Source organism: Sminthopsis crassicaudata, chromosome 2 (genome assembly GCF_048593235.1).
Source record: "Sminthopsis crassicaudata isolate SCR6 chromosome 2, ASM4859323v1, whole genome shotgun sequence".
Lineage (NCBI taxonomy): Eukaryota > Metazoa > Chordata > Mammalia > Dasyuromorphia > Dasyuridae > Sminthopsis > Sminthopsis crassicaudata.
Genome location: NC_133618.1, coordinates 29,046,711 through 29,065,376, shown reverse-complemented (window position 1 = coordinate 29,065,376; position 18,666 = coordinate 29,046,711). Strand labels below are relative to the sequence as shown.

The window sequence follows — 18,666 nt, the reverse complement described above, 5'->3', positions numbered from 1 at the left end:
GGAGGAGTGAGTTTTGCCCTTATTTTTCAGGATGGGGGAGAGCAGGCTGGTGGCAGCCAGGTAACGGGAAAGGGGTGAAGATGAACCAGAGTGGAAGAGGACGCACGGAATGGGATCGCTTCTGCAGGGAGAATGGTCATCCTCAAGCCAGGGTGGAGGGCACCTGGGCCATGTGGTCCCGGAGGGATGAGGGGCGGCCTCTGCAAACGGTCTTTTTAGTAAGAACCAACTATCTCAAAAGGATGAAAAGATTTGAAAAAGCTGCTGGGGTAAAGGGAGTAGCGAGTTAATTTCGGGAAGTGCAAGGTGGAAATGGACAGACCGCAGAGCCTCGAGTTGGGAGGACTCATCTTCCGGAGCGCCAATCCAGCTCTGGGACCTTGCCCCAGTTACCTCGGGTTCTCCTTCTGTAAAATGGGCTGGAGAAGAAAATCCTTGCCAAGAAAACCCCCAACATGGTGGCAAAGAATCAGTGAACGGCTAAGACTACTGCATAAGCCTAGGATTGCTTCATGTTGCACAGCTAAGTAACAAATGAATTCTTTTTCAGAGTTTATCCAGCTTCTATCTCATCACGTGTGCGTGTAGAGTGGGATCTCCCAGAGAGCAGGGGCGGGGCTTACTCCCAGAGTAGGAGGCGCCTAATGAATGCTTGATTGGCTGAAGTAGTTCCCACCCACGCTCCCCCCGCGGCAGAGGGGACTCCCCTGCGCTCTCCTTCAGCTTGCACGCCCAACGTGCTCCCCCCGCACCTTCACAATATTCCGAATTCACCGCCTGGTCCCCCGGATGGAGGCTAAGCAACTCTAGAGAGATCTGTCCGCAAGCATCTATTAAGCGCCCACTGTATGCCAGGCCATTCCCTCCCCAAGGGACTCAAACGCTTAACGCGGGGAGAGAAGGGGGTCGGCTCGTAAATAGCCACAAATAAAATACGGAGCGATTGGTACACGGGGCAATCTCCCCCCCTTCCCCCCCAGCGTGGGGCTTAGCATACAGCCGGTGCTTAATAGTGCTCGCTCAATAAATCTAGCCCCACCCCTCGCTCGACAGAAGGGGAAGTGGAAGCCCAGAGAAGCCGCTGGCAGAGAGAAAGCAGAGACAACGCGCCCCGAACCAGCTTCAGGTGTGCAGGCAGATCCCGCGACATTCCTAGGAGGCGCCCCGGAAGAACTAGACCGCCAGCGAACGGAAGCCGGAAGGGCACACAAGCCGAAGGGCAGGAAGTGGTGCCGAGGGCGCATGCGTGAGCGCCGGAAGTTGTGAGGAAGGAAGAGGGCGCCGTTTCCGACAGGAAAGGCGGCTTTCAGTGGGGGAGGAATCGGATCTGTGTAAGTTCTCTCTGAGTAGAGTGGCACCAGAGCCTAGAGAGCGGGGATCGGAGCGGACTCAGACCGGGCCGAAGCTCCCGGGGTTCTGGTCTGGGAATGGCGAAAAGTCGGCCGGAGGCCGCGGAGACGCTCGGCGTCCGATGTGACGTCACGCGTCGGGTTTCTGGAGGCCAGCCAGAGGCTGTCATTGGTGGCTGCGGGAGTCGTGGGGTGGGGTCACGGGGGGGCGGTCCCCCGAGCGTCCTATGAAATCCTCTCCTTCCTGTTTCTGTTTACACTGCGATCCTTGAATGAATGAATGAGTAAATGAACGAATTAATGAAACCATCCAAGAAGTTATTGTTAAAGTGAATATAAAACGTTCAGATTCGGCCTCCGCTGCCTCAGCATCACTTAATGGCTCAGTTTGCTCATCTGTAAAGTGGGTGTGCTCCTGGGAACGATCCAGGCCGAGGAAGCTGGCCCCTGATCCCGGCCCTGACATAAAGCGGGGTTACTGTTGACTTGAGGAAACCCGGGTCTTAAAGAGGCGGGATTCAAATGACCTCACCCGGGGAACTGACCAAAGGTCAGAGTTTGGAGGTTGAGGGAAGGGGCTCCAGCCTCTCATTTACGCCCATAATATTTTATAGTAAATTAAAACTAGTAATAATTTTTTGTCTGCCACAGGGGAAAATGCAGTTTACCTCGCGACTGGACTTGTTTCCCGACTGCACCGTGACGCTTCTCCTGTTTCGTAATGTAAAAAACACCGCGGGTTTAAGGAAAAGGGCCATGGAAGGGAACCTCAGTGGGGCGCTGATTAACGCCGCCATGGTAAGTGCGCGCAGCGTTAGGGGCAGCCCGAACTTCTTCTGGCTTTAGACACATTAGACAGAGAGCTCCTGGTCCCAAATATGCAGTTAGTTTATGAAGGAAAACAAAAAGAAAGTGGCAACCCCGAAAGAGCATCTCTTTAAAAGTGACGTTACCTTCATATGTAAACTCTTAAGTATTTCCATTCAAATAAAGTTTTATTAATTTTTGTCACCTCTGATGTGCTTTTAGCTTTTATTGTCATCCTGAAGTCAGAGTCAGATTGGGAAGAGAACAGTGAGCCCGCTCCCTGGGAGTGGGGGGGGAGGGGGGTATCCGGCCAGCTTTTGCTGCCTTTGTGCTTGGGGAGTGGATGGAACTGTGAGTCAGAGCCCTGGGCCTCTGCCACTAACTCTGAGTGGCCCCTCTGGGCTTCTTATCTTCAGAAGGAGAAGCTTCCTTTCCCTTCCCCCCCTTGCTCCCCCCCTCCCCCCAGAGGCAGCTCCTCACCCGTCCTTCCTCCTCCGCAGGTTGTCGACCCCTTTCAGATCCTCACGGCAGCCAACAAAGCCGTCCATCTCCAGAAGCTTGGGAAAATGAAGACCAGGACTCTGTGCACGGAAATTATCTTCAACCTTTCCCCCAACAACAGCGTAAGTGCTCACCGACTCCCGCAGGCCCCGGCTGCCTCCTTCCAGGTTGGAGACCGGGCCCAGCCAGACCTGGTGAAAGGCCGTGATCCGTGGAAATGACAAGGTCCCAGCAAATACATAGAAGGGGGAAGGGAGGCCGCGGGCCACGTCCAAGTCTGTTCCCTCACAGGCAACAGTGAAATAAACTGAGTTATGAAACTGATGAGTGTGCTGTGCCCGTGTCGCTGGCAGCAAAGCAAAGGCAAGCCACAGCCTTCGGTGTCATTTAAACGTGCTGTTCTAAGTGGGAAAGACTCTGGTCCCTTGCACTGGTCCGAGAACTGTTTACCTCACCGTTATTGTGGGTGCTCCTTCTGGCCGCTTGGAAGACCTGATGAGCCTTTTTTCTCTCATGGCAGATTTCAGAGGCCTTGAAGAAGTTCGGCATCTCCGACAGTGACAGCTCAGTTATAATTGCTTGTGTCGAAGAAGGAGAAAAACAGATAAATCCAGAAGATGTGGTATCTCAGGTGGATGGTGACCAGGTTTCCTTCGACATTCTTCCAGAAATAACAGATGTCTCCAAAGTGAAAAAGGTTTGAGGAATCTGGGTTTTCAGATTGAAAGTGACGGGATGGAAGAGTTTATTTTGTTATTTTTGGCTTGATCAGAAAGTTCACCTCTGAGTCCTCTGGACCTTGGGGTGGAAACATATATTTTCTTAAGCTTTTTCAAGACAATTTAATTTTGGGCAGCATCGAGTAAAGAACTGTGGGGAAATCACTTGAGAAATTTTTCTAGATTCATAAGCCTTTGGAGAAATATTGACCGCTGCCTATTTTCCATATTCTTTTCATTGTCTACTCTTGAAATATCTGACCGCTTCCTTAATAGAAAGTGATGACAATGAGTTTCTTCTGATTCTGTGTGATTTAGTCATGCCAAATGTTAATCTGCCATATGTGCTTTATTTTTACAGGTATACAAATTAACTTCCAAAGAAGAAAAGATTGGGACATTATTAGAAAGTATCATTTGCAGAATGGCAACTAAAGATGTTTTGTGAAATAAAAAAAAAAAATCAAGAAATGTTTTTAGCATTATTTTATTTTATATTTTAAATATTTGTTTAAAATTTAAACACAAAATAGAAAAAAAGGGAGGAAAAAACTGTCATGTGACCTGCAGAATATGAGAGGATTCAAAATATATCCACACATAGACACATACATACACATACATAGTAGTACATGTGCATATATCCATATATTCATCTAAAAGCATATTTATATAGTTGACATGTAATGTACATTTTTCTCTTTTGATCAAATCTTTTTTAACTTTGATTTTGAGATTAATGATTACTACCCTTTTTTTTCCTAATAAATTCTACTCCTGATCATTGTTATTGTGTTTCTCTGTATTTTTTGTTTCCTATCCCTGCTACTTTATTTCTATCTGCTACCCTGCTTTGTTATTATTTAACCTTCCCCTTGTCTTCTCCCCCTACCCTTTTCCTTCCTTTTTGTCCCATTCCCATTATTCTACATATTTATCCCACTTCTCTTATTCTACACATCCATCTATACCTTCCCTTCTCCTGTTCCCTCCCCCTCTTATTTGTTTATAAATTTTGAAAGTTTTTTGTCTTATGTGTGTTTATGTATGTATGTATATATTAGTATCCTAGCTGTGTGTATGTGTGTGTGTGTATACATGTATATCCTAGTATTCTAGCCTAGCAGTTTTGTATCATTTATGGAGGAAATCTGGAGAGCTTGGAAGTTTCTGACCTATTTTGTCATCTACCCAGAATCCTCTTTGAGCATTATTTTAATGATAATTTTTTGTACTTTTACTTATGGAAGTCATGACAGGTGAGTTCTCCAGTAGAGTCTTCTCCTATCAATCTCTTTGAGGAGTGAAGGCTCTGCTAATTGTACACTGTCTTTTCCTTTCAGCCTGGCAGGGCTTGGAGCAAGGGATGGTGTTTTGGGTGTTTTTGTGTGTATGGCAAAGCTTGGTTATTAAGCTTAGGGAAAGAAGAAATAGGGAGAGGAAATAGGAATGGCAGTGATACTATTCTAAAACAAAATTATTTTGACTTTAATTTTGGTTTGTTGGGAGAAAGATAAACAGAATAAGCTTTTGAGTAAAACATTGCTACTGACCAACTTTATTAGATTCTTGATTAATATCCCATATTGAAACGTGCCTAAATAATAACTATTTGAATCCAAAATTATGATCTGCAGAGTATAGTTAAAATACCTGGAAACTAAATTCCCAAGATCTGTGCTTACAAATTTTATTACATCATGATTAATGATTCATGAGAAGCCACTTCTCAGCATTCAAAGAAATGTTTTCATCTACTTCTTTTGGTTGAATTTGGACAGCTTTACCCCAATTCAACAGATTTTTAATATTAAAAAAGTATCATTACATATTTTTAAAATGTAAAAACACAAAATTGTGAAACAGTTTCAGAAGGACACAAGGAGATATAGTCATTTTCTTCACTAAATCCGTGTTTTTAATCTTGTTTTGATTCTGAGAAAGGAAGCCACATATCATCAGGCCAGGAAACCAGGTCTGCCAAAAATTGCCAGCTGCTGCTTGGCTCCTCCATCAGGACCAGAGGGTTTGACCTTCAGTAAGACAAATTGGGGGGGGGGGGCTTTCACAAGTGCAGGAGCCCAGGAGAAGGCTCCAGATCCCTAGGAATAAGCCAGTCAGCATCAGGCTGATGTGGAGGACCACAGGAACTGAGAAAAAAATAAGGTGTGAGAAATTGTGTTCCCACTCTAGGCAGTTATTAATCCAGATGTTCTCCCTTATGCTTCTTTTCTTTTTAATCTAGGGTAGGGACCTCTTCTAAAGTGCTTGTTTTTGTTACCATGTACAAGTAATTTAACATTTCAGGGCCTCAGTTTTTTCTTCTGTAGAATGAGCATTCTGGTGCTGTCTTCCTTGGAAGGGAAAAAGATTTTCTAGATCTAAAAAAACTATATAGAAATTTGAGCTGTCATTGCCTTTATTTTAAGGAATTTTATATACTCTCACCCACCCTTACACACAAACACACACATACACACACACACACACACACACACACACACACACATGCATATTTCTATCAGATGGTGCCCTTCTCTAGAGCTGGGTTCGGAATTTAAAAAACACCTTAAAACCTAAAAAAACAAAAAATAAATTTTTAAAAAAATCATGTTTCTTCATCTGTAAAATAGGAATATCAATACTTTACAGGAGCTACCTCACTGACTTAGGAGACTCAAATGCAGAAAGTCTATGAAGCACTTTGTATATTTTAAAGCAATTAGTTTTCATTATCCAAGGTCCCCATAAGGGCTGTGCAGCAGAGCCTGTGTTCAAATTCAGGCCCTTACAGTGACTACCTGGATGTAAATGTAAAAACCAAAAAACAATGACCCTAAATGCTATGAAATGGTAAAGAACAAGCTGGTCCCAAAGAAACACTATGAGAAGTCTCGTGATTTTTGCAGAAGTCGGGGTCTCTGGGTATAAAACATTGCATATGTCTTTTGGGGAGGGGGTAGATATTCGATTTGACTATGTTTTTCTCTTAATTTTTTAAAAAATTATTGTATGTTCAAAGAATATGAACAGACAATTTTCAGATAAAAAATTAAAGCCATTTCTAGTCATGAAAAAATGCTCAATCATTGTTGATCAGAGAAATGCAAATTAAGACAATTCTGAAGTACCACTACACAACTCTAAGATTGGCTAAGACGACAGGAAAAGATAAGGACAAATGTTGGAGGGGATGTGGGAAAACTGGGACACTAATATGTTGTTGGTGGAGTTGTGAACTGATCCAACCATTCTGGAGAGCAATTTGGAACTATGCCCAAAGGTCTATCAAACTGTGATTCAGCAGTGTCTCTACTGGGCTTATATCTCAGACCTTAAAGGAGGGAAGGGGACCCACATGTGCAAAATGTTTGTAAGAGCAGCCCTTTTTGTAGTGGGCAGAAACTGGAAACTGAGTGGATGCCCATCAGTTAGAGAATGGCTGAATAAATCATGGTATATGAATGTTATGGAATACTATTGTTCTGTAAGAAATGATCAGCAAGATGATTTCAGAAAGGCTGGAGAGACCTATGGGAAGTGATGCTGAGGGAAGTGAGTAGAACCAAGAAAATAACAATGCAGCAACAAGATTGTATGATGATCAATTCTGATGGACGTGGCTCTTCTTAACAATGAAATGTTCAGGCCAATTCCAATAGACTTGGCATGGAAAGTGTCATTTGCATCCAGAGAGAGGACTGGGGAGATTGAATGTGGATCACAGCATAATATCACCTTTTTTATTGTTGTTTGCTTGCTTTTTTTCTCAATTTTTTTCCTTTTTTGATCTGATTTTTCTTGTGCAGGATGATAATTGTGAAATATTTATAGAAGAATTGTATATGTTTAACATACATTAGATTACTTGCTGACTAGGGGATGGGGTGGGAGGGAGAGAGAAAGAAAATTTTGGAACGTAAGATTTTGAATGTTGAAAGCTGCTTGTAGTTGGAAAATAAAAATATTATTATCTTGGTGAGGCAATTGGGGTTAAGTGACTTGCCCCAGGTCACACAGCTAGGAAGTGTTAAGTGTCTGAAGTCACATTTGAACTCAGGTCCTCCTGAATTTGGGGCTTGTGCTTTATTCACTGCGCCACCTAGCTGCCCAAAACTATTATTTTTCCAAAAATTATTTTAAGCATTCTCTAAGACAAGGAAAAGATTAGGTGGGAATCAAGGTAATGCAAAAGTAAATAAAACAATAAAAACTTATTTAAAAAGCAAGGAAACAAAGTAATATGGGAGAAACGACCTGTGAGATTAGCAAAGAGACGGTTTGTTTTTGTCTTTGGGGTAAACCGACACTTACATCAGGCTTTAAGCAGTAAGGTGATGACAGATATTTAACACCTGGCTCTTCAAAATTAAAAAAAAAAAAAAAAGTACTTTGGAACATACTTAAGTTTAGTGAATAGCATTCACATTTTCTCTGCCCCATTTAAAAGTAACAAAACAACAAATCAAACCGTCTTACTAGTTAGCAATACTCCTCACTGAAAATGTCATTTCTCAGCCTTTACAAACCCTCTAGCCCTCGCCTGAGTAAAGGTCACACAGCAGCTGCCACTGTGTCTCATTTGTCCCCTTATCTCTATGAATAATCCTCACTGCATCCAACCCAATGTTCTCATCCCTCACGCGATCAAGTTTGAAGTCCGCTGTGTGTAAAGATTCACAGCAAACAGTTATCCGGAGGAAAAATCCTTTTCTACTCCTGCTCTCAGACATCTACACAGCTCCCACTTGAGCAAGAACTTAAAACCTTTAAAATACAATCATTCAGACCCTCCCACATATTTGCATTTTAATAAAAACCATCCTTCTCTAAGTTGCCCCCATCCTAGAAGCATATTTTCATTTACTCATTTAATATTTTCCCATTACATTCAAAACAATTTTTTACATTTGTTTTTATTTTTGACTAGATTTTCTCCATTATCCCCATCCACACTTAAGAAACCCCATGTGAAGTTATACAAAACATTTCCTTAAAAGTCAAGTTGTGAAAGAAAAATAGATCTCTCGCCCTGATTAAAAAAAAAAAAAATGAAAATGAAAATCCTCAAGAAAAATTAAGTTAAAAATCGAGAGCAATCGAGAGGGCTTCGAGCTATATTCAGACACGATCAGTTCCCTCAGTGCAGGGCCAGGATTTGCCAGTGGGAGTCCTGCAGCGGTGGATGATTGTACTACTGGGAAGAAGAGGTCATTCCCAGCTGCCCACGCAGCGGTCACTCTGTGTAAAGTACGTTGCACTTTGTTCTTGGAGGGCGTTCCAGGCAGACGCCGTTTTGCAGAAGCAGAAGCCATCCGAGTACCGGGACAATCAGCAATCTCGATGGATCAGTGATTAGCCACCAGCCAGAAAGCTGAGGGGGGGCCTTTCAGGACGCGAGGGGCAGGGCGTATTTGTAATGCGCTAAAGCAATGGCTGCTGGGGACCAGCTCGGCCCGGTCCGCGATTCGTGGGACTTCCAGAAGCCCAGGCTCTCATAGAGTCTCCTCGCTGGGGCGTTCAGGCTGGTGGTGGTCAGGACCACGCCGCCGTAGCCCCGCTCCTGCGCAAAGCGAAGCACGGTCCGGACCAAGGCTTTGGCTACCCCCTGACCCCGCTGCTCCCGGCGCACGGACAAGTGCAGCAGCTCCAGCTGACCCGGGTCCGGAGCTTCCGGCGCCGCGCGGGCGCACACCAGGCCCACCGCCCCGCCCCCCGACTCGGCCACCCAGAAACAGGAGCCTGGGTCCCTGAGGTAGGCGGCCCCGATGTCTCGCATGTCGGTGCGTAACGCGTGGGCCACGTAGTAAGAGAAAGGATACCTGGCGAGCAGCCACAGCGTGGACAAGAGGGCCAGCAGAGCCAGTAGGGCCAGGAGGAGCGAGCCGGAGCCCAGGAGCAGGGCCCCCGGGCCTCCCAGCAGCAGCAGGAAGCCCCCGGGCTGCTTCAGCAGATGCCAGAAGTTAGCAGGCACTTGCTCCAGCATCCCCTCAGCGAAGATGGCCCTCACCTCGGCCCAGTCTCGGTCCTCGTACCTCCGGATGTGGCAGGGAGACATCGCAGCGTCCTTGTCCCTGTAGCGGGACTGCTGTGGATGAAATCCAAGTGAGCCTATTCCCGCTCCCCAACTTTCCTCCCCATCCCCCCTCCTGCCTCCGAACCTCAGAGAGGACATCCTCTGAGGGAAGGGTCAAGGAGTTCAGCCCTGAACAGCTCCTGATACCCCAGGCCCTTCAGACTTAGCACCCGGGGTTACTAAGGAGGGAGACAGAAAGAACTTCCCTCTAAGCCCCATCCGGGCCCCCTCTGCCAGGGGGAGGGGAATGCCCCCCCTCCCCCCGCCCAGCCCCCCACTCCAAGGCCAAGGACTTCTCGGGAGAAGATGCGCTTTCCCGCTCCCCTCACCTGGGCCTGTTCCGCGGTTGCCGAGGGGCTGCCCGGCTGTACTAGCCTAGAGCCAAGTCTGCCCAGCCTTTCTGGCCACTCCCCAGCGTCTCTATGGGAACTCCCCTGGAAGCTTGGCACAGGGCAGAGGCTTTCTTGTGCAGGAAGTCTCCGGGGGCAGCGGGGTCCTCTAGTCTCCCTCGCGCTGGAGCTCCGCGGGCTCCTCACTGAAGACTTTGGGAGCCTTCCTTTCATAGTGTGTCATTTCAAAAAAAAAAAAAAAAAAAAAAAAAAGAAAAAAAGAAAAAACAGAATAAACCATGGTGAAAAACTTTGTGCTCTTCTCTGCACTTTACAAAAAAAAAATTTGTGCTCTTCTCTGCACTTTACAAAAGATCAGCCAAAGAGAGCTCTATTGTTTCATTTCTAAATTGTTTTAAACATTTTATTTAATATTATAAATGACCATGGGGTAGCTAGATGGCACAATGAATAGAGTGCCAAGCCTGGAGGCAGGAAAACTCACCTGAGTCCAAATCCAGCCTCAGACACTCACTAGCAGTATGACCCTAGGCAAGTCACTTAACCCTGTTTGCCTTAGTTTGCCTTAGTTTTCTAATATGTAAAATGAGCTGGAAAAGGAAATGGCAAACCACTCCAGTATCTTTGCCAAGAAAACCCCAAATGGGGTCACAAAGATTTAAACAGGATTGAAAATGACTGAACAAATACATGACCATAAATCTCTGTTTTAATTAGATTCTTAGCGGCAAATTGAGCTAGTGGATAAGAATCCTGTGTTCGGAATCAAGGAGTCTTGGATTCATATCGTACCTCTAACACTTATTAACTGCTGGGTGACCACTGGCAAGTCAATTACCCTTTAAATGCATCTCAGAACAGAAGAGATATTCTGAGAGAAGTCCCAAGAACATGTCAGTTCTTATCCAATTTCTTTCAATCCCTGATCATCCACAGACATGTGGATATAGTCTATGGTTTTATTACACAAATATTTCCAGTAAACCAAACTTCACCTCAACCATAAAGGAACGGGGGGGGGGGGGGGAAGGTGGGGGGGGTGTTGGTAAAGGTAAATATGAATGTTAAATTAGACAGAAAGTCCCACCTCTGTCTAGATGTTAAGAACTTTCCTAACTGGGGGCTTAGAGTGATTAAAATTGAACTCTTAATTTTTCACCTAAAACTGAAGCCAGATTATTTCATTTCTGGGGCTTAAAATGAACTGATTATTCCAACAGATAATCACAAATCCCTCTCAGGATCATCCTGGTTTCTCTGGGGCTCCAGGTCTCCTCCTGGGAGACAGCAAACTGATGGTGGGAGGGCTTGGCAAGGATGGCTATCTGATCTAAGGATGACCACTGCTTCCTGGGAGAGAAGCCCTCCCCAGGGCCTTTTCTCACTGTTGCCAACATCAGCATCCCACAAAAACTTTTTTGCAACCTGACAGAGCTGCTGCCTTCTTGAGAAGTGGGACAAACACAGGCAGAGCATCACATGGATAAGGAGGAGAAAGCACAATGTGGTTCCCTGCTCCCATGGAGCTCCCACCTTGATGCTTCAGGGGACTTGCCCAACTTCCTCAGTCTGATGCACAATATTATGTGGGAGAAGAGCAGAGTGGCTGATTGTTGTGAGAAACACGGTAATGATGGGGAGCACCTTTGAGGATTCCATGAGTTATGTGGCATGTGTGAGACTGGAGGGATGGAGTTACTCTCATGTCTAGGAGCTCTTTCATTCCCCTTCCCAAGGTGTCAACCCTAAGGCATCATGTAAACTAGGAGGACTAGATAGGTCCTGAAGGGAGCCAGAGTCCAGGTCTCTGTAACTCTTAAAGTATTTTCCTCTCCCAAAGGAAATGTAGACCTCAGAGTAGCATCCTCTAAATCTCTGGGGCTGGAAAGGTTTCTATTGCATAGTCTAGTCATAATCAAACAGTACCTAGTTCCATTATCTTCTCCATTTTAGCATGATATTATCAATTTGGAACTCTGCCTAGACCCATGGAAGAGATGTATTCATGGGCTCAAATGTGAGTCCTTTATGCTTGACATTTTCTCATTGGGAAAAACAAAGGCCTTCTATATTTGATATATTGTTAGTATGAATACTCACAGGGAAGCTAACAATAGTGTGCTGGTAAATGTTTAACAAGTGACTTTCTGGGGTAACAGTGTACCTTTTTTAGTTTAATCTGCATCATTAAAGTTTTCTCCATCACTTTCTTAAGTCTAGGCAATCAACAAAACAATAAATCATGTCCTGATTTGTAGGGTTTGCCGATTTATGGGGTGTCAATACTCATACATTGAAAATTTAACAATCAGGGACTTCTGGCCAAGATGGCAGCGTGGAGGCAGACAGCTGCTTGAGCTCTGCGTTTTCTCTCAGAACTTACTTCATGACAAGCCTCAGACTTAATGCTTGACCAGAAAAGAAATCCACAAATAATCACCAAGAGAAGACGTCCTTGAAATTCTCCAGAGAAGGTCTGTATTTGCTCGGGGGAGGGTCGAACAGACTGGGCGCAGATTGAGGGCAGGCAAGCCACAGCGAGACAGGCAGCTCACACAGCTAAGACCAGAGGGGGAGGGGTAGGATCTCTGCCATTTCAGTGAAAAGACTCTTACCCTAATGTGGATACTCCGTCTTGGCAGCAAGCCAGGAGCTTTAAAGCCAGGAGGATTAAAACCCCGGAAAACTAGCATCTCTGGGAGCCTGGCACCCCCAACCCCCACCTGGAGTGATTTAGCGCATTCTCAGAGCCTCAGAGCGCAGACGCAGTGCAGCCATCGCTGTTCTGTTAGTGGCTCTCTGCTGCCCTACCCCCCCCCCAGTCTGTAGAGGAAGCCCATTAACACCATCCAGCCCCATCCCCCCCAAAACAGACCAATTGTTTCTCTTGTCAGTTTGTTTTCTTCCATTCTGCTCTTGACAAAATGAACAAAAAATTCAAAAGGACTTTAACCATTGACAGCTTCTGTATGCAGAGAGAGCAGACTTCAAATACTGAGGAGACTAAAAACAGACTGTCCCCAGAGGAATCCCCTAAGGGGGATATGATCTGCTCCTCAATACAAAAGAACCTCATAGAAGAAATCAAAAAGGCTCTCACAAGAGAGCTAGAAGAGAAATGGGAAAAGGAAAGGGAAGCTTGGAAAGAGAGCCTGGAGAAGTCATCCAGAGTGGGTAAAGAGATCAAATCATTGAGAAACAAAATTAGTGAATTAGAAAAGGCAAACAACTCCAAAGAAAACAGAATTAGTGAGCTGGATAAAGAAATCAGCTCTCTAAAAAATAAAATGGATAAAATGGAAAAAAATTCCATAGAAGATAAAAACACAATTGGACAATTACAAAAAGATATAAAAAAGTGAGTGAAGAAAATACATCATTGAAAATTAGACTCGAACAAGTAAAAATGAATGACTAAAGGAGAAACCAAGAGGTAGTCAAGCAAAACCAGAGAAATGAAACAATTGAAAAGAATGTCAAATACCTTATTAGAAAGACAACAGACCTGGAAAACAGATCCAGGAGAGACAATTTGAGAATAATCAGACTCCCTGAAAAATGTGAGGTAAAAAGGAGCTTGGACACTATTTTCGAGGAAATTATCAAAGAGAACTGCCCGGACGTTTTAGAAACAGAGGGTAAAATAGACATTGAAAAAATTCATCGATCACCTACTGAAAGGGACACTAAAATCAAAACGCCAAGAAATATAGTGGCCAAGTTCAAGAACCATCAGACAAAGGAAAAGATATTGGAAGCTGCTAGAAAAAAGCAATTCAGATATGGAGGATCCAAAATAAGGATAACCCAGGATCTAGCAGCATCCACATTAAAAGAACGAAGGGCCTGGAACATGATATTCCAAAAGGCTAAGAAACTTGGTATGCAGCCAAGAATAACTTACCCAGCAAGAATGAGCATCGTTTTCCAGGGAAGAAGATGGACATTTAACGAAATAAATGAATTCCATCTATTTTTGATGAAAAAACCAGACCTACATAAAATGTTTGATCTTCAAATACAGAACTCAAGAGATTTCTAAAAAGGTAAAAAGAAATCTTGAGAACTATACTTCTGCCATAAAAATATGTAAAGAACATATGTATAATTTGTCCTAGAAACTAGAGGTGGAAAGGAAATTATATTATAAAAAAGTGTAAAGTGGTGGTACTACATCTCATGAAGAGGCAAAGGTAACCAACCTATTATATCTGAGAGAAAGAAAGGAGGGAGATGAACATAGTGTGTATCAATAGACATATTCGATTTATGGTGAAACTTCTTCCACTTCATTGAAAAGTGAGAGGGAAGGAGTAAGCTAAGGGGAAGGGAATACAGAAATTGTGAGGAAAAGGGGTAAAATAAGGGGAGGAACTTTAAGGTAGGGGAGGGATACTAAAAAGGGAGGGCTGTGAAAAGCAAGTGGTATTCACAAGTTTAATACTGGGTAGGGGGTAAGAGGGAAGGAAAGGGGGAAAGCATAAGCAGGGGTTAATAGGATGGCAAGCAATATAGAATTAGTTCTTCTAACCATAAATGTGAAATGGGGCAAACAGCCTCATAAAGAGGAAGCAGTTAGCAGACTGGATTAAAAGTCAGAATCCTACTATATGTTGTTTACAGGAAACCCACCTGAAACAGGGTGATACATTCAAACTAAAAGTAAAAGGGTGGAGCAGAATCTACTATGCTTCAGGAGAAGCCAAAAAAGCAGGGGTAGCCATCCTCATCTCAGATCAAACAAAAACAAAAATTGATCTAATTAAAAGAGATAAGGAAGGGCATTATATCCTGCTAAAGGGTAGCATCAATAATGAAGCAGTATCAATATTAAACATATATGCACCAAGTGGTGCAGCATCTAAATTCTTAAAAGAGAAATTAAGAGAGCTGCAAGAGGAAATAGCAAAACTATAATAGTGGGAGATCTCAACCTTGCACTCTCAGAATTAGATAAATCAAACCACAAAATAAATAGGAAAGAAGTCAAAGAGGTAAATAGAATACTAGAAAAGTTTGATATGATAGATCTTTGGCGAAAGCTAAATGGAGACAGAAAGGAATATACTTTCTTCTCAGCAGTTCATGGAACCTATACAAAAATTGATCATATACTATGGCATAAAAACTTCAAAATCAAATGCAGTAAGGCAGAAATAGTAAATACATCCTTTTCAGATCACAATGCAATCAAAATTACATTTAACAAAAAGCCAGGGGAAAATAGAACAAAAAAATAATTGGAAACTAAATAATCTTATACTAAAGAATGATTGGGTAAAACAGCAAATCATAGACATAATTAATAATAATGAGACATCATACCAAAATGTGTGGGATACAGCCAAAGCAGTAATAAGGGGAAGTTTTATATCTCTACAGGCCTACTTGCATAAAATAGAGAAAGAGAGGGCCAATGAATTGGGCTTACAACTAAAATTGCTAGAAAAGGAACAAATTAAAAACCCCCAGACAAACACAAAACTTGAAATTCAGAAAATAAAAGGTGAGATTAATAAAATTGAAAGTAAAAAAACTATTGAATTAATTAATAAAACTAAGAGTTGGTTCTATGAAAAAAACCAACAAAATAGACAAACCCTTAGTAAACCTGATTAAAAAAAAGGAAAGAGAAAAAGCAAATTGTTAGTCTTGTAAATGAAAAGGGAGAACTCACCACTAATGAAGAGGAAATCAGAACAATAGTTAGGAGTTACTTTGCTCAACTTTATGCCAATCAATTCGATAATTTAGATGAAATGGAAGAATACCTTCAAAAATATAGCTTTCCCAGATTAATAGAGGAAGAAATAAGTAGCCTAAATAGTCCCATCTCAGAAAAAGAAATAGAACAAGCTATTAGACAACTTCCTAAGAAAAAATCCCCAGGACCAGATGGATATATATGTGAATTCTACCAAATATTTAAAGAACAACTAACTCCAACGCTATATAAACTATTTAAAAAAATAGGGATTGAAGGAGTCCTACCAAATTCCTTCTATGACACAGACATGGTACTGATACCTAAACCAGGTAGATCGAAAACTGAGAAAGAAAACTATAGACCAATTTCCTTAATGAACATTGATGCTACAATCTTAAATAAGATATTAGCAAAAAGACTTCCGAAAATCTTCCCCAGGATAATACACTATGACCAAGTGGGATATATACCAGGAATGCAGGGCTGGTTTAATATTAGGAAAGCTATTAGTATAATTGACCATATTAATAATCAAATTAATAAAAACCATATGATCATCTCAATAGATGCAGAAAAAGCATTTGATAAAATCCAACATCCATTCCTACTAAAAACGCTTGAGAGTATAGGAATAAATGGACTATTCCTTAAAATAATAACGAGAATATATTTAAAACCTTCAGTAAACATCATATGTAATGGTGATAAACTAGAACCTTTCCCTGTAAGATCAGGAGTAAAACAAGGTTGCCCACTATCACCATTACTATTCAATGTAATACTAGAAACTCTAGCCTTGGCAATAAGAGCCGAAAAAGAGATTCAAGGAATTAGAGTAGGAAAAGAGGAAATCAAATTATCACTCTTTGCAGATGACATGATAGTATACTTAGAGAACTCCAAAGACTTTGCTAAAAAGCTATTAGAAATAATTCAGAATTTTAGCTAAGTTGCAGGATACAGAATAAATCCACATAAATCCTCAGCATTTTTATACATTACCAACACAATCCAACAGCAAGAGATACAAAGAGAAATTCCATTCAAAATAACAGTCGATAGTATAAAATATTTGGGAATATATCTACCAAAGGAGAGTCAGGAATTATATGAGCAAAATTACAAAACACTTGCCACAAAAATAAAGTCAGATTTAAATAATTGGAAAGACATTCAGTGCTCTTGGATAGGCCAAGCAAATATAATTAAGATGACAATACTCCCTAAACTAATCTATTTATTTAGTGCTATACCAATCAGACTCCCAAGAAACTATTTTAATGACCTAGAAAAAATAACAACAAAATTCATATGGAAGAATAAAAGGTCGAGAATTGCAAGGGAACTAATGAAAAAAAAAGTCAGAGGAAGGTGGTCTAAGTGTACCTGATTTAAAGCTTTATTATAAAGCAACAGTCACCAAAACCATTTGGTATTGGCTAAGAAATAGACTAGTTGATCAATGGCATAGGTTAGGTTCACAGGGCAAGATAGTGAATAAAAATAGCAATCTAGTGTTTGACAAACCCAAAGATCCCAAATTTTGGGATAAGAATTCATTATTTGACAAAAACTGCTGGGAAAACTAGAAATTAGTATGGCAGAAACTAGGCATGGACCCACATTTAACACCACATACTAAGATTAAATCAAAATGGGTCCAAGATTTAGGCATAAAGAACGAAATCATAAATAAATTGGAGGAACATGGGATGGTTTACCTCTCAGACTTGTGGAGGAGGAAGGAGTTTGTGTCCAAGGGAGAACTAGAGACCATTATTGATCACAAAATAGAACATTTTGATTACACCAAATTAAAAAGTTTCTGCACAAACAAAACAAATGCAAACAAGATTAGAAGGGAAGTAACAAATTGGGAAAACATTTTTACAGTTAAAGGTTCTGATAAAGGCCTCATCTCCAAAATATACAGAGAATTGACTTTAATTTATAAGAAATCAAGCCATTCTCCAATTGATAAATGGTCAAAGGATATGAACAGACAATTTTCAGATGATGAAATTAAAACTATTTCTACTCATATGAAAGAGTGTTCCAAATCACTATTGATCAGAGAAATGCAAATTAAGACAACTCTGAGGTATCATTACACACCTGTCAGATTGGCTAAAATGACAGGAACAAATAACGATGAATGTTGGAGGGGCTGTGGGAAAACTGGGACACTGATGCATTGTTGGTGGAGTTGTGAAAGAATCCAACCATTCTGGAGAGTAATCTGGAATTATGCCCAAAAAGTTATCAAAATGTGCATACCCTTTGACCCAGCCATACTACTACTGGGCTTATATTCCAAGGAAATACTAAAGAAGGGAAAGGGACCTGTATGTGCCAAAATGTTTGTGGCAGCCCTTTTCATAGTGGCTAAAAACTGGAAAATGAATGGATGTCCATCAGTTGGAGAATGGTTGGGTAAATTATGGTATATGAATGTTATGGAATATTATTGTTCTGTAAGAAATGATCAACTGGAGGAATACAGAGAGACTTGGAGAGACTTATATCAACTGATGCTGAGTGAAACGAGTAGAACTAGGGGATCATTATACACTTCAACAATGATACTGTATGAGGATATATTCTGATGGAAGTGGATATCTTCAACATAGAGAAGAGCTAATCCAATTCCAATTGATCAATGATGGACAGAATCAGCTACACCCAGAAAAGGAACACTGGGAAATGAGTGTAAACTGAGAGCATTGTTTTTTGTTTTGTTTTGTTTTGTTTTGTTTCTCTTCCCAGATTATTTTTACCTTGCGAATACAATCCTTCCTTTGCAACAACAACAACAACAAAATTCGGTTCTGCACATATATATTGTACCTAGAATATACTATAAGATATTTAATATGTATGGGAATGCCTGCCATCTAGGGGAGGGGGTGGAGGGAAGGAGGGGAAAAACTTGGAACAGAAGGGAGTACAAGGGATAATGTTGAAAAAAAATTATCTATGCATATGTACTGTCAAAGAAAATGTTATAATTATAAAAATTAATTTAAAAATTTCAGAAAAAAAAGAAAATTTAACAATCAGCTGGTAGGAGTCATAGAGATAATTTTGATGCACCCCTGAGGTAAGGTATTTTTTATTTCACTTTATCTTATATTTTCTGCAGAAACCTTTACATGAA

At 41.7% G+C, this 18,666-nt stretch overlaps 2 protein-coding genes across 4 annotated transcripts; one reads left to right on the top strand and one right to left on the bottom strand.

The window, feature by feature from the left end:
• Positions 1 to 1,196: 1,196 nt before the first annotated feature.
• Positions 1,197 to 3,847, top strand: TPRKB (TP53RK binding protein). 2 transcript variants are annotated; one of them, XM_074285572.1, is made up of 5 exons: positions 1,197 to 1,331; positions 2,001 to 2,147; positions 2,657 to 2,779; positions 3,178 to 3,354; positions 3,738 to 3,847. In XM_074285572.1, the coding sequence occupies exons 2-5, from the start codon at positions 2,007 to 2,009 to the stop codon at positions 3,822 to 3,824; spliced, it is 528 nt and encodes a 175-aa protein (XP_074141673.1). In that variant the 5' UTR covers positions 1,197 to 1,331; positions 2,001 to 2,006; the 3' UTR covers positions 3,825 to 3,847. The 2 variants fall into 2 exon arrangements, with proteins under 2 accessions (XP_074141673.1, XP_074141674.1); XM_074285573.1 differs by lacking the exon at positions 1,197 to 1,331 and adding an exon at positions 1,763 to 1,899.
• Positions 3,848 to 8,206: 4,359 nt separating this feature from the next.
• LOC141554044 (N-acetyltransferase 8F1-like) lies at positions 8,207 to 10,030 on the bottom strand. 2 transcript variants are annotated; one of them, XM_074285570.1, is made up of 2 exons: positions 9,782 to 10,030; positions 8,207 to 9,464 (listed from the first exon to the last, which is right to left on the bottom strand). In XM_074285570.1, the coding sequence occupies exons 1-2, from the start codon at positions 10,013 to 10,015 to the stop codon at positions 8,766 to 8,768; spliced, it is 933 nt and encodes a 310-aa protein (XP_074141671.1). In that variant the 5' UTR covers positions 10,016 to 10,030; the 3' UTR covers positions 8,207 to 8,765. The 2 variants fall into 2 exon arrangements, with proteins under 2 accessions (XP_074141671.1, XP_074141672.1); XM_074285571.1 differs by having other exon boundaries at positions 8,207 to 9,461.
• Positions 10,031 to 18,666: the final 8,636 nt, after the last annotated feature.

Coding starts and splice junctions, on each gene's coding strand:
- TPRKB (XM_074285572.1), top strand. CDS start 2,007: ATGCAGTTTACCTCGCGACTGGACTTGTTTCCCGACTGCACCGTGACG. Junction 2,780..3,177: donor ACCTTTCCCCCAACAACAGC/GTAAGTGCTCAC, acceptor CTCTCATGGCAG/ATTTCAGAGGCCTTGAAGAA. Junction 3,355..3,737: donor ATGTCTCCAAAGTGAAAAAG/GTTTGAGGAATC, acceptor TTATTTTTACAG/GTATACAAATTAACTTCCAA.
- LOC141554044 (XM_074285570.1), bottom strand. CDS start 10,015: ATGAAAGGAAGGCTCCCAAAGTCTTCAGTGAGGAGCCCGCGGAGCTCC. Junction 9,465..9,781: donor CAACCGCGGAACAGGCCCAG/GTGAGGGGAGCG, acceptor TTTCATCCACAG/CAGTCCCGCTACAGGGACAA.